We start from the raw sequence: 14,907 nt of genomic DNA on the forward strand, positions 1-14,907 counted from the left end.
GCTAGAATTAATTTATCTCTCCATCTCTGCGGCATCATCCCCAATCAAATCTGCAATTTAACCAGGGTTATTAATGCATTAGTTATCGGGGTCCATTAATTTGGTGGATCTTTGAGCCCGGCGATGGATGCAGCCCTCATGCCAACACATTCATCATACGAGGGCAAGCTGCAGTGCGGGGGCTCCATCAGGACATTGGAGACTCAAACAATGACTCACTGCTTGGCTCGACCTGACATGGCAACTATTCAATCATTCATTAGTGTTGAAGCTGGTGGATGTGCTGGAGATGGCAGGTGGGTGGCTGAACTGATGGGAGCAATACATGGAATAAAAATCTGCACATGATACTGGAAACATAAAACTGTAATGTTAAGATAACATTGAAGCAATGGGGCCATGTTCCTAGAGAGCATCTATCTATCTATCTCTCTATCCATCCATCCATCCATCCATCTATCTATACATTGGTGATTTACAAACAGTTTTTAATCTGTTTTCTCAGAAAATAATCAGCTTAAACCATCATTTATTTTAAATATAAAAACTATTTGAAAACCACGAGTAATCCCTAGTAGGCCCATCTCTCTCACTCAGTCTTGATACAAGTGTAAAGGGGAACAACTACCCTCATCATCAAGGTCAAACTGTGGCTAACTGGGATGGCAAACACACCCAGCGGCACGACAGCTCAGTGTAATGTTGAGGGAACCTGCACCCACACATGCATCCAGAGAGAGTGATTAAACTGGACCGAGAGTGATGTGTTTAATCTCTTAAATGGAAATCCAGACTCTGCCTTTATTGCAGCCTCAGAGCTGATAAGGGAGATCTGGTGTGGCTGCAACCTTGGGTTGAGCAAATCTTTGATTTTCACAAGGGCCAAGCTTAATAACACTTTTGCCACCGATTACGCTGCCAGGCCTCTGCAGGCTTGAAATATATTGCTCCCTACGAGCCGGGGAATTTCCTATTTTGTAAAAGGCCTGAGCAGAAACCAGAGTAATGCCACGGCCCTTTTGCTAAGATTGAGCTTAAACTAGCTTAACCTTTCATGAATGTTACAGTAGCTGGAAGCTGATGCCCGAATCCTTTGCCTAATGTATGCAGGTACAAAAGCACCAAACCGAGACGTTAATGAAAGCACAGTGACACACCTCCTCCTCCTCCTGCTGCTCCTCTCCCCATTAACAGCTCCAGGTCTCCTTTTCTCATCTCTCCTCTTATCCCATCTCTGCATTCCCCTCTTGTGTATCCAAAGGGGTTTCTCCACCTTGGCTTTCTCTACAAGCACATTCTCATTGTCTCATCGTCCTTTCATTCTAATTGCAGTTGTTATACGTTTCACAAGTCCTCACCTTTTTAATAAGGTGTAAACCTCACACTGTTTGGAAGGTTTAATAACAATGGCTGCTCCTGCAGGGGTTTTCACTGTCACTCTGCCTGAATACCTGATTGTGTTTGCAAAACGCTTCCACTTATATTTAAAGAATCCAAATATTGACGTGTTATATTGAATGCGTTAACTTTAATTCCTATCTGCGTTACCTTGGTGTTTGTTGGCTGATCGTTCATTTATAAAAAATAAAAAAAAAACTTTAATTTATCATGATCTTTTCCTTGATAAGTTCACGTCACATTTATTTGTCCATCTAAAAATGTCTTATTCTATCAACACTTAATCTACTCGGTGCCTTCACATCCACCTCAGAGGCACCGTTTATCAGACTAAATCTGAAAATCTGATTTATGAGGCATTTTGCAAAAGGCGTTCACACTTTGTAAAGCTTCAGAGAGGGTATCGAACCTTTGGTGCTTGAATGACACCATCATTTCAAAACTGAGTATCAGAGCTGCACCGAACACATTCTGACAGCGGAATCAGATCTGGACGTTCAATGCAAATATTCCTTCATGATTCGTTGCTATTGTATACGATATGCAGACAAAGCTTTATTGAACAGGATTCGGTGTTATCTCTCCGAGCTAACGTGTGCTAACTGCGCTAGTGACAGATCAGACACGTGCAACTAGATTTGTTTTTGCCAAACACAGATTTCAAACAATGACGACTTTGCACAGGGGACTGATTTTACCCCAGATAAGAGCGTAAATGTGAGAGAGGCTTAGTCTGAAGTTACGCAAACTGACTGTTTAACATAAAATATACTTATACAGAGATTGTTAAAGCCCATTTCTTTCTTCTACCTTTCAACCTTCTCTGCTACTTTGTCTTCTCCTCTAATCTTTCTTCCTCCATGTCTTCATTGGTCTATTCATCCAAACCCCCATCTTCTCATTCTGGCTGATCTTCATACCTCTTTCTCTTTCATTGCCTCTTCTTCCACATTTCTCTTCTTGTCACTCCATCTCTCCAGACCCAATTTCTCCCTCGTCCTCCATTCATCCATCTAAGCCTTTTTCTTCCTCTCTCTCTCTCCCTCCCTTGTTCTTCAGTACCAATTCCTCCCTCCATCCTTCTTTCCGCTGCTCAACCACAGTGATCCCGAGGTTAATTAGCCCTCCAAGTGTCAGACTGTTAGATCCCCTCCTGCCTACCTGCGAGCTGCCCTGTGATTGCCTCAGTAGAGGGACTAACAAGCTTGGTCAGACATTGGTGCAGGCAGAGAGTAAGGAGTAAAGAGCAAAGATAAGCCATACATGGACAAAATAATGATGTCAAGGGAGGGAATGAGAATGCAGAGAGAAAAGGGAGAGAAAGGGAAAATGGTAAAGGATGGAGGTTGGAGAATGATGGAGGGAAAGTAGTGAGAGGACAGAAGAGTGGAAGGAGTGAGAATTATCGAGGGGGGAAAAGATGAAGGTAAAATGAACTCTTACGATGGACAGAGCGTGAGCTGAATAAGAGCAAGTGATGGCTGTGGCAGGAGATGAATGGACGGATAAAAATTGCGATTGTTAAATGTAATGAAAGAGAGAAGACAATAAAGTGGTCAATTCCAGCACGAGCGAGGGGTTATCAAAGAAAACACACAGGAATCGCCTCAGTAAAGACAAAAATAGATGGAAGGATGAAAACGGGGGTCGTAAGACAACGCAGGGAGCACAGTAAAAAAAAAAAAAAAATAGGAGGAGGAGGGAGGTGGATGTGATTGGCGGGTGAAAAGGGGGGAGAAGGAAGCTGTAATGGAAGAGGAGGGTGGAAATAAATGAGCAGAGCTTCAGATGTGACGGACAAGAAAGGAGGGTGTTAAAAGAGGAGTGTGAGGGAAGAGCGAGGGGAAGGAGAATAGATTGAAATGGACAGAGAATTATGAACATCAACAGACAGGGAAAATGAAGTTGTTAGAGGTAGAGTCGATATGAACCTTTCATACATATCAGTATCTGCATTATGTTCGCTGATACTAAACAATCCACTGTAGAGGATCAATGAAAGATTTAAGTTAAAATATATTTTATTAATTCAAGTTCCTTATGTTTGGGTGCAGTTGTGTTTTCATTATATAATTCATTATCTATAGTTATCGTAGAAATCCCACAACAACTTTTCAAAAGACATTTATTGGTGGATGTGTCTGCATCAAGATGTCAGTCTGGCTCTGCTTGACTTTGTTTTTTATTGTGATTTTATTAATCTAACTCTAATCTAACTAATTTACAATTCTTAACTCACGTGACACGACCCTGTGGACTATTTCAAACACAAGTAAAATCCCTGAATTTGGGAAAACATGACCATACTGAAAAAGTAAATTAATTCTGTGAGACCTGCATGTTATCTGTGTCCTGACGGTGCTGGAGGACATGTTGTTCATCAGATAAATTAAACCTGCTCTCTTTTAATGAATACATCGTCAGAACCCCATTAGAAAGGATGCACTACGCTGTCAGAGTAATTGGTAAAATGTGGTAAAATGCATTAGGCTGTTTACCAAAGTAGAAAAGCGTGTTAGGATTTTTGTTTATTCCAAAGGTATTTCTTGTAAAAAAGCGTCCAGCCCCTTCTGTCCTCTGCAGAACTTCATATCAGTCAAGAGCTGAGCTTACAGCTAAAGTCACTGTCCATCCTGCTGTATACTCGTGTCTCTAGAGGGGATTCACTTCCAGCTTTGGACGATAAACAGCTCTCGCTCCAGCACAGTGTGAAGACAAGCGTCTGCCAAATGAATGTAATGTACTGTAAAGTACGAGAGTGTTTTCACAGCAGGAGCGGGAAACACCACAACGTGTTCAATCCTTAAACAAGGTTCATTTAACCAAGCAGCAAGAATACGATTTATTCAAATGTTCTAGAGAAGATCGTTCAGATTGGGAATACAGACTGTGTATAAATATAGAGACTATAACAGCTCCCAACATCTTTCCCCTGGTGGCTGGCTGCAGTATAGGTCATAAACCACACTTTGTGTTTGCTGATGGGACATGAGTGAAATCCATTTTTCTCAGAGATGGTTTCTGTCATTTTAGGTCGTTCTCATCACACATGATGTATTTTCTCCAGACGACGCCACCAGAACCAGGTGGCAGCACTCGATTAGAGCATATTTATTATGATTTACTATGATTGAGCCCATCAACGTGGACTGGACCTTAAATCTCAACATTTCCTGAATGTGTTACCACGTCTGTGTCATAGATTCTTTTAATGGACATAAGAAGTCTTCGTGTACTCACCACACCAAAGTCCAGGTTCTGCTCGATCCACTCCTGTCCGTCCTTGAACTCGTCGTGCAGACCCATGATGTACAGGGTGTCTAAGGCATCCACAATGGTCGCCCCTAGTTGGGAATTACCTGCAAATTACAAATAGAAAAATTAGATTAATTTGTTTTGTCACACTAGACCCAATTAGCTTTATTCAATAAACCTGCACTTCAGGCAATCATGAGGAGAAGTAATCACAAAACAGCTAAAATAAAAAGAGAGAAAGAAAGAAACCATACGACTGCAATAAAAATGACAATGATCCATTTTTTTAAGGATTAAAGTCAAATTGAACATCTTGGCAGCCATCACATGTGATTAATATATGTATGTATGATTCACGGTATGACCTCTATCAACCTGCTTCTGTGTAAGTAGGAGGTCCGACATTCAGATCTACATTCCTTAATTACAGGAGTCTGTGAGTAATATCTTGTAACTGAGATGGGACGTTAAGTTAATTAGTGCCGAGTATAATAGCCAAGGTGTCACATCATCATCAAATGATAATTTGCCTCATTCACTTGGGTGTCACGGTTTGAAGATCAGGACATTACGGCTGAGACGTGATGTGATTCTGGTCACGTATGTGCGACACAATTCTCTGACAACAGGAGCGAGGAATCCAATTTAGAGTTCCAAATACTTCTAAAAGTCAGAAATCCCCGACAGCGCGGCTCAGCACTGCAGCTGCTGTTTCACTACCATTGATCAGCCACCCCATAAACCCCTGCAAATATATCACGGTTGCATTTTCGCGCACCACAGAAATAAAATGTTACTTACTGCCCCTTTAAGTAAGCTGCAATTCATCAAGGACTGTTGGTTCTACTCACTGTTGTATTTTAATACTATTCATCACACTACAGCTGAGGTCAGCATCTCTCCAGCTCCACCTCTGGGGCTTCTATCGCCGAATAATGCACAGCAATTTATGTTGTGCTTATTTAAATGCTTTAGGCTTTGGAGGTATCATCAAAAACACATCTCTGTGTAAAGGGATTTGAGCCTAATTTACAAATGTCATTAACAGGTCAGTGGGTCCTTGTCCTTTAACCTGGACAGTTTTCCCCTAAATTATCTTGATGGCGAAGAGCTAGAGAAGTAAATACAGTACATTCAATGAAATACGATATCTAAAGATGTGTCATAGTATAATACATAACAATTAGACCCCTGGGCAGATATTCAGCATTTAAATGTTTCTGATATGGATTGAATGGCTGAAAAATGTAACTATGCAAAATGAAACATGAACGCACATGTAAAATTCAGGTTTCCATAACAGCAGACATCGTTAACACTGACTGAAAAGACTGTGGAAGGCTGACCAATAAATCCGTCCGGAACACTTCCCTTCCTTTTGTCCCAGGGCTGGGTGTTTATCACTGCACGTTTGAATAAACAGGGTTATATCTGTTTAAACATTTGACATACTGGCACTTAAATAAAACCGACTACATATCTTTAAGGCACGGAGGAGTCGATGCAGATTCTAAATGTCCTCGTTTATATGTAAAACAAAGCAGCAAAGTGTTCCAAGATCTCGTCAGATCATCTCGATTCTTCTCTATCACTGCTCAATGAATTTGGTCCAGTTTATTGAGGACACAAAAACAAATATGTCACTGGGAAAAGTCTGTGTCACTGCCCTGTAAATAATTCCCTGTGTCACACCAGCAAAGGTGCTGCTGGAATTCTTAGGCCTCATGGCTGTCCCTTCTTATCTACGCCTCCATTCAAAGGAGAAGCGTCTGGCTTCACGCGGGAGCTGCGGCGTTATTACCATTATAGACACGAACCGCTAAATCACTGGGAAAAAAACCCACTGCGGCCAAGTCGGCAGGGCTGATAGCGAGATGCCCTGGCCATCTGCCGGATCTAGACAGATTGGCCTGGACTGTTGGGGGAGCAGAGCCCCGCTGCTGCAACACGCAACAAGACAGAGGCCAGTCAAGAATCTGAGGTCACGGAATATTCTCTGATGTCAAGGTTTTTTCTCCAACAGCTCCAGAATGTGACGCTTCCTCTGTGTTCACATCACAGTGAGCAGCCACCATCACTGCCGTGAATACAAAGTCATGGAGCCATGTTTTCGCTGCTGAAATACCAAGAGGTGAAGCCCTAATTATTCCCTCTCGTCCATGCCCATAAATAATTTATTGTTGTTTTACTTCTCCAACCTATAACGGCAATATCTGCAAACCACGTGGTATTACTTGGTATTCTGTATTAATTGGTGATTTGAGTCACTAATAAAGACAAACACAATATTTCACATCTTCACTGACGACAACTATTCGGTATTCACTTCACAACGCTGGTGGGAAAAAGAAAGTGCACCCTGGATTTAAAAAAACTGGTCCAAACTCATTTGGCAGCAATGACCTCAGGTAAGTGTTTCAGGCAGCGGTGGATCAGACCCGAACAACATCTCAGGTAAATTCTGGACCTTTCTTCTGCACAGACCTGCTGCAGCTCTGCTTCATTCTTAGGATGTCTGGCATGAACAGCTCCCTGAGGTCACTCCACGGCATCTCTGAGGGTTCAGGTCTGGGCCACTTGAAAGAGGTAGTCAGCAGCAGCAGCAGCCATCTGTGCCGGCCCAGAGGCAGCAGAGCATCTCTAAGTCGCGGTGCTCTCTTCCTCCACCGTACCTCACTGTTGGGATCGTGATCCAAACCCTGCTTCCATCAGTCCATAAACATTTCCCCTGTAGTGTAAAGGAGGGTGGAGGTGCTCTTCAGCCACATATGCGATGCTGTTTTTTTGGACAGCAACAGCTTGAGCCTCAGTCTCCTGATTCCAAGCTGCATGCAACCAGGATGAGCACACGGCAGACTCATGTCAACAAGCAACGTCACTCCCATCTGGTTTCATTACTGGACTCCTGGTTTGCTAACTCCCCGTAACACTTAGCTTTCACTGACATATGGACAACAGAAATCCAGTGATTTGTGCTGTTGGTTAAATTGATTCTCATTGTTCGTCATTGCGACTCAACGAATTTAAGAAATTCCAAAGAGTTAGTTCACTTTTTGTCGTCACTTTATCCACAAACTATTTAAAGTCATCCTTGAAATTTCAAAACAGAATTAAAATATCTTTTGTGGGGCATGTTTTTCAAACCTTGAGACTTTCAGCTCCCCTAAATGTTTTGGTCATAACCTTGAGATCACACCTCAACGGTCTCACCTCTCTCCCGTCTCCTTTCTGTCCCCCCCCTTCCTCTCACAAACCATCTGTTTGTTCTCATTCATCACTGTCTCGCTCGCTCCATTCAAACCCTGATACAAAGGGTACTCTTTTAACCTTCGGTTGCCATTTCATTTTTGTTCAGCATTCTCCTCACGCTAAATTTTCCGTTTTCCCCCTGGATGTCTGGCTGGACTCTACCTTTACCTGCTGTCTGTCTTCATATCTCAGCCTTGTATTGTTTCACTGTCATTCTAGTCAACACACACTGCCCACAGCTGTCAGTCTGCACTATCCTCCCTACATCTCAGAGCTGTACAGCCTTTCTTCATACGCTGCCAACTGCAAGCAAGAACTGGCACTTCCAAGAGGTGTGTTCAGGGTTGCCAGGCACTGCTTATCTGTGACAAATTGGCCAGGATGAGGTTTATTAATTTGGGGAATTATCGCCACGGCCTCATGCAACACAAACTCTCTAAATCTATCTCCCTTTTTCTTTGATTGAATTCACATCACATACCTTTTCTCTACCTGAACTTAACTCTCCAACTTCCTCTCTCCATCCATCACAATCTCACACATCTCTCTCTCTCTCTCCGCTTCCACTGAAACACTAGCGCTCCCTCTCTTGGTCCCTGTGCCAGATTCACGAGAAGACAGGTTTGAATTCACACGAGGCAGGAAAACGTGATGGCATTACTCAGTCACCTTTCTCTCAGCTTTGTTACCCGTCAGCTCTGGGAGTAGTGGAAGATGATAGAGAGCTCAGGTGTGTGTGTGTGTGTGTGTGTATATTTGTGTCATTAGCACTTGTATGTTGCATGTATTATTTCCCACAAGGAGGTTATGTGGTTATTAGAGGCACTCATGGCAGAAAATGCCTCTGCCATGACTAACACCATCTTTAACATTTATATTACATATTATAGGTTATATAAATTAAGGTGTTATTATATTTATATATATATAACTGTGACTGAGGTATGCACTCCTTACGATGACTTTGTGCTTTGTACCAAATGAGAATGGAGGAACATGTAGAGATGGAGTGAAAATAACATGATGAGCTGGTCTGTTGTTTATGCATGTGTGTCGTTGTCCTTGACTTTGTTTTAATGTGTGAGGCATGCATTTTTAATAAACTGCATTTTTGGTGCGTGTGCATGACAGTGTGCCTCTCAGCAAGACTGTATTTTACTTGACAACAAAGTGTGATTTGTACTGAGCTTTAGAGTTGTTGCTTTCTACGACTCCCTCTCTCGTGTTTGCTCTCTTGCAGCTTCTCTGATTTTGCTTTCATCCTCCATATCCTCGATTTCATCTCCGGCATTGTGCTCCCTCTGATGCCATCGACACAGCCATCTGCACGGGCCTCAGTCTGTCCACACTGCTGTTCATCCCTCTGTCTACATTCTCTTTCTCAGTTACATCCAACACAACTAAACTGTAATTGTACATATGAGCAACACAAAAGAGGCAATATTGACGTTAGACTGATTAAGATGAACACACATCTGTAAATAGGATAATTATCGCTGCTCATTCTGCTGTTTTATTTTTTATAAATCACATTTCCAGTGCTGTGACCAAGGAGAATTAAACTCTGTTCACCTCCATTGTGCTTGGTAAAAATCTCAGGGATGGACACCACATTACATGAGGCGTGACATGCTTCTCTGCCAACTCAGCTGATTGTTGTAAACAATAAACTCTGCGGAACAATTAGTGACATCACTTCCCATTTGATATACGAGTTTGTCTCCTAAGCGTTGTCCTCAAAATCAAACAGTTAATTATTATGAATAATTAACACAACTTTAACCAAACAGGCAAAGCTTACCAAGTGTTTATTCAGAATTCAGATCTCAACTTTTACTTTTTGGTCTTTGTTGGCCCTTGTCAGATTTGACTTTCACTCTCTATCACAGTCAGCTTCTTGCAGCTCCTCCTCTGTTGCTCCACAAAGCATTTCAGCCTGTTTCGTAACGAGCCTAGTGGCGATAAACAAAGCTAAATCGACTCCCTAGTTGATTCAACTGGTTACCAACTTATTTGGCACCGGACCCAAACATCTGCTGTGTTTTGTTTTCTGCCTCGGAGGGTTAGTGGTCAGACTGGGCCTTCCACTCATCATGAGCTTCTCCGACTAAACCCCAGCCTGACAGCATGTCTCCAGGCCCAGTGCCAAAGGGTTTCAGTCGGCTGCACGGGTTTTACTACGAAGCCACTTGATAGCACTCACTTGTCTGGGCCCAGAAAAGGAAATAAATAGCTTTGAAGCAATGCATCGACAGTTAAAACAATGTGTGCAGGGTAAACGTGTAAAAAGATCACCTCACCTGAATCCTGAATATATAACACACAAAGTATTTCTACAGAGATGTACACAGTGCAGCCTATCTATAGTTTGATGGAGCCTGCTCCGTGTTCCTCTCTATCACAGAATAAAGCTGCGGTACCGTTAAACAAGGTACATAAAGGCTGCAATGACAAGTAAATGCCTTGATGATATTTTAGTTTTATGTATAATATTTATATATATATATAATTTTTCTTTTTGGTCTTTGTTCTTAAAGGTGGATAAAGGACTTCAAATAATTTATTCAAGGCGACACAAGTCTCATTCAAGTAGAAAGTAAAATTCCACCGATTATTTTAAATCGTGTACTCGTGTCTCTTAACCTCGATCTGAAAAAGGAACTAAAAAAACATCTGAATCATCCATCTGCCTGACTGTGGCAGCGAGCTTTGAGGTAATAACTAGCGGACTAATTGCCCTTGTTCCCTCTTGCACATTGCGTTACTGCAAACTAGTCTTTGAAACGTCCAATTTATGTTCCCTCGCATGTGAAGGGTCGGCTTAGATTAACAAATCTGATGCAGGTAGGTCTTTGTAGCTGAAGGTTTAAGAAAAAGAGCGACTTGAGCAAAGTCATAACGGAGAAAAGGGAAAGTTGCTCAAGATGGAATAGAGGGGAGGAGGCGGGGTTTCATGCATTTACCAGCTTAGCCAGAGAAAGGTCAGCAAATCCCTCAAAGTCCAAGAGAACATACACACGGGCCACTGACTGGAGCATTCAGAAACCTAATCACATCAATTGGTCAGAGGCAAACACACCACAATGTTAAAAAAGCCAAAGCCTAACTGCTGAATGGATTACTGCTGTCGTCGACCTGTGGGCTCACTTACGTTCATTATTAAGATCTGCCTTCCTCACGTCACACCGGATCCTTTCTCTCACTCCAAGCTTTCAGGGTTTTTGTGTTTCACATCTCGCTTCACCCTCTGCTGTTTGGTGTGTTGCCATTTTCTTCATTTCAATCTGACCCTCTCACAGTCTGGTTTGTGTCAACGTGTCCTCCATTATTCCACCACTGACACCAGACCGATCAGTGAGCTCACGTTTATTCGCTCTGGTTGGGTCAGAGCGACTTCGGGTTCTGTTGGTGTCAGGGCGGTATTAACCCTGAGGAGCCATGTTGGCGATTTTAGATTTTGCCTTTATAAACCATATCAACCATGTTTTCCTTGTCAGCGTGTGCATCAGCATAAGACAATACGTTTGACATTAACAACACAGAAGACACGTTGAAGTATAAATTAAATTGAATACATTTCATGAAAGAAGTGACCTTGGAAGTTTTGACACGTCAAAATAGGTAACACAAACTGTCGTAAGTATGTGTCTATCTACATATCATACATATGGAAACAATAAGATGGCATGTTAACCAGCCCTGTAGCTGAACTTCTGTCATGCTAATATAAACATGAGTCCACAGGTAGAAGGACCAACCAGGTCCAGCCCCTTTAACTCTGCATCAGTTGGGTTTTATCAAAAATGTGTAGAAACTCTAACAGCTTCAGAGGAGAGTTATGTTGAGGTGCATTCTGGGCATTGGTTCCAGAATGACTCATCCAATTTTTCATTGGCACCATTACGTAGATTCCAGCCCTCATCATTTGTTCATAGATTGTAGAGTCATAGAAGGAAACACTGAAGCCTGTAGGTCTGATTTTAAAGCGTAATATTTCTCATAAAATGTCTCCCTTTTTTCTTTTCTTTTCTTTTTTACAGCGTTTCTCAGCAGACAAATCCTCCTGTTTCCTTCTGCCCAATTTGGCCCCAGCAGCCTTGATGAAAGTTTAATCTGAAATGAAACGCGGGAGTGAGGAAAGGAAAGTCAAAAGAGCTCTGAAGAAAATTTTGATGTATTGTCTGGATCAGAATTCAATTCTCTTCTCAGTCTCATTTTTTTCATTGCAAATGTGCAAACCAAAGTCTGCCCAAGTTAGAAATAATGTATTGGGTTCATTACTGCCAACAGGGACACGTTAGGCCTGAACTGCTCTTAGAGGCATCTTCATACCATAAAAACACAGCATCAATTAATCTAAGATACACGAGTGCACGTTCCTCGTGACATGAGCCTAAATTATATGATGAGATTTAAATATTCTCTGTAATTATCAGCATTATGGTAATGTTTTCTCTGCCATTAATTACTATTAATTGATTGCTCTATAGTGCTGCACAACACTGAGAGACAACTATCTGTCCCCTCGGCCAGTTTTCAAATTCAACCAAAGCTTTTGACAATATTTTTAAGAATTAACTACGTAGAGAGAGCTGATAGAATCTACCAAAGGAAGCCATATTATCCAATATGACAATTAATTGCCTTGGAGGGCTTTAAAATCTGTCATTAAACCCTTAATTTGGAAAGAAAGAAAATCTACCAAGAATAAAGGAAACATCTTCCAGGTGGAAAATAAAAGGGGAACCTTCATCTCATATACAGACGAACAGAAAATGTAATAAACACAGTGACTGTGGAACGTCTGTTCACTGCTTTTGTTTAATATTGTGTAGAATAATGGAAACCACCATTATCACTATTGTCTTCCCATTAACCAAACCCCAAGTCCCCCCCCTCCTCCCCTCACATAGACAGAAGCTTTGGGGCCTTCAGGCGATCATTATAAAATGATCATCAGCATTTGCCCCACCCCCACCTCACCCCAACACACACACACACACACACACACTCAAAAAATGATGTATGATCCTTTCAAGTGCATCAGTTTAGCAGGACGTCGCTTTGTCTCTCATCCAACGAGGGAAGTCATCGCATTCGTTTAGCAGACATTAACCGGGGGAAACACAGTTTTGCCATTAGTTGTGAAAATGTGCATTTATGTTGTGTAATGGGACATTTGGATGAGAAGGCTGATGGGGGGGAGCAGCTGTGCATGTGAGCTTATGAATATGGCAGTGAGGAGGAAATGGTCCTGGGGTGGAGTTAGGCTTCATCACACGAACATCCCTGAAGGTCGTGGGGAAAATGAATCTTTTTAACCCAGATAGATCAGATGTTAGATTTTGGTAGATTGGAGACAAAGATACCTACTGTTCCCTTCAGCAGAAATGAAGGAATAGAGAATTAATTAACCAGTTGTATAGAAAATACTAGAAGCACAACTCTACTCGTTAAACTGCCGTGGACAACAGTCCCTTCCACCAGAAAATGACCAATTCCTCATCCACGTTTTGTGGAAATCCGTCCAGTAGTTATCAATGATCCTGCTAACAAACAAACAAACCAAAGACAAACTAGACAAGGACAAAAACACAACAAGAGAAAATCATTTCAGAGGCATCGAAACAAACAGTGACCGACAGCAAAGACATCCCTGGTTCATTCAGGTGGAACAGCAGCAGCAGCAGAGTTGATTGTATTTCTCTTTCCCCAACATAATAAACTGCATTAAGCGATAGAAATGGACTCTTTCCATCTCATTCATCCTCTTGCATCTTGTTTATTCACTGTCCTTCAGCAAAAGGACTGATTACTTAGGCCAAATTAAAGCTTCAACAGCTACTTAGCATCTTCTCTCATCAACTCAGGTCTCAGAAAATCACAGAGACATGAATGGACATGTGTGTGACTTCATGTTCGTCACATCCAGTGGACAGGACGTTTCATAAACTTAATCCATCCAGAAATCATGTCCTGCTTGTATCGCTGATCATTGGTGCAAAACAATATTAAAGGTCTTTATGGGAGTAGACGTGGACTGAATATGTCCAGAGCCACAGAAGTGTTTCTCCTGTTTCCCTCAGCTGTGAGTCACTGGTCTTCATCCATGGGGATGCATGGAGCCACTGTGAAACCTTTTCCAGGATACAATGCACTGTTTCGTCCTGGGAGCAAAACATATGAAGACCTGAGCACAAAGCTGCAAAAAAAAACAAAAAAAAAATGCTAATACTGCATGTCTGTGAGCGAGAGCAGACTTCTGAATCCACGGTTATCACGGCATCAACATGAACCCCACAGAGATATTACGAGAGGGAATTAATATCCAGTAGCTCAACAGAAGATTACACTCCTCAGTGTCTATTGATTAAAACGAAGCCAGAAATCAAAGCAGCACTTCATCTGGTGTTGTGGTTTTATGGGATTCTGGATGAGCCATTATCTCAGAAACAGAATCTACAGTCAGCTGACTCCCTTGATCGCCGCAGCAGCAAGTTCTGATCAAGATTATCAGCGAGAGGGAATTCTTGCCCAACACAGAACAGCGGCTCGAGGCAATTACAAACTGGCAGCAAAGTATTTCTGTTCTAGTGCAATGGGATGACTCACAAGTTTCTATGTGATTAAAAGTTTAAAAAAAAGGAGAAGTAATGTATAATGTATTCCCACCACCTTAAAAACAGAGTGATGTGCCAGGAAAAAAAGAAGAAACTGGGAGGGTGCATTGGCCTCAGGTTGCCCTGTTCAGGAAAATCCTGGATCCACCCATTTCACCTTTTGCCAATTTTTTTTGTTATCTGGTTTTTGTCTGAAATTGATTTAGAAATATTTGAGTCATCCTCTTAACAGTCAGACACACAAACAAACTAGAATGCCAGTGTGGAGCTCATACTCCCGTAACCTCTTTCTCTCTTCAAGGTCCATGAATTGTTCTCTGGGAAACATTTTAAACAAATCTAAAAAATCTCTTTTTCAGATCCCGGCCAAAATTGCAGGAGTTCT

General features: G+C 41.9%; 1 protein-coding gene across 1 annotated transcript in view; it reads right to left on the reverse strand.

Moving 5' to 3' along the window:
* Window positions 1-14,907, reverse strand: part of man1a2 (mannosidase, alpha, class 1A, member 2) — an 84,746-nt gene that overhangs the window by 34,138 nt on the left and 35,701 nt on the right. The window contains exon 5 of the mRNA XM_069533325.1: window positions 4,639-4,757. Within this exon, the coding sequence (XP_069389426.1) occupies window positions 4,639-4,757 (119 nt within the window). The remainder of the gene's footprint in view (window positions 1-4,638; window positions 4,758-14,907) is intronic.

This window comes from Paralichthys olivaceus, chromosome 10, assembly GCF_024713975.1.
Source record: "Paralichthys olivaceus isolate ysfri-2021 chromosome 10, ASM2471397v2, whole genome shotgun sequence".
Lineage (NCBI taxonomy): Eukaryota > Metazoa > Chordata > Actinopteri > Pleuronectiformes > Paralichthyidae > Paralichthys > Paralichthys olivaceus.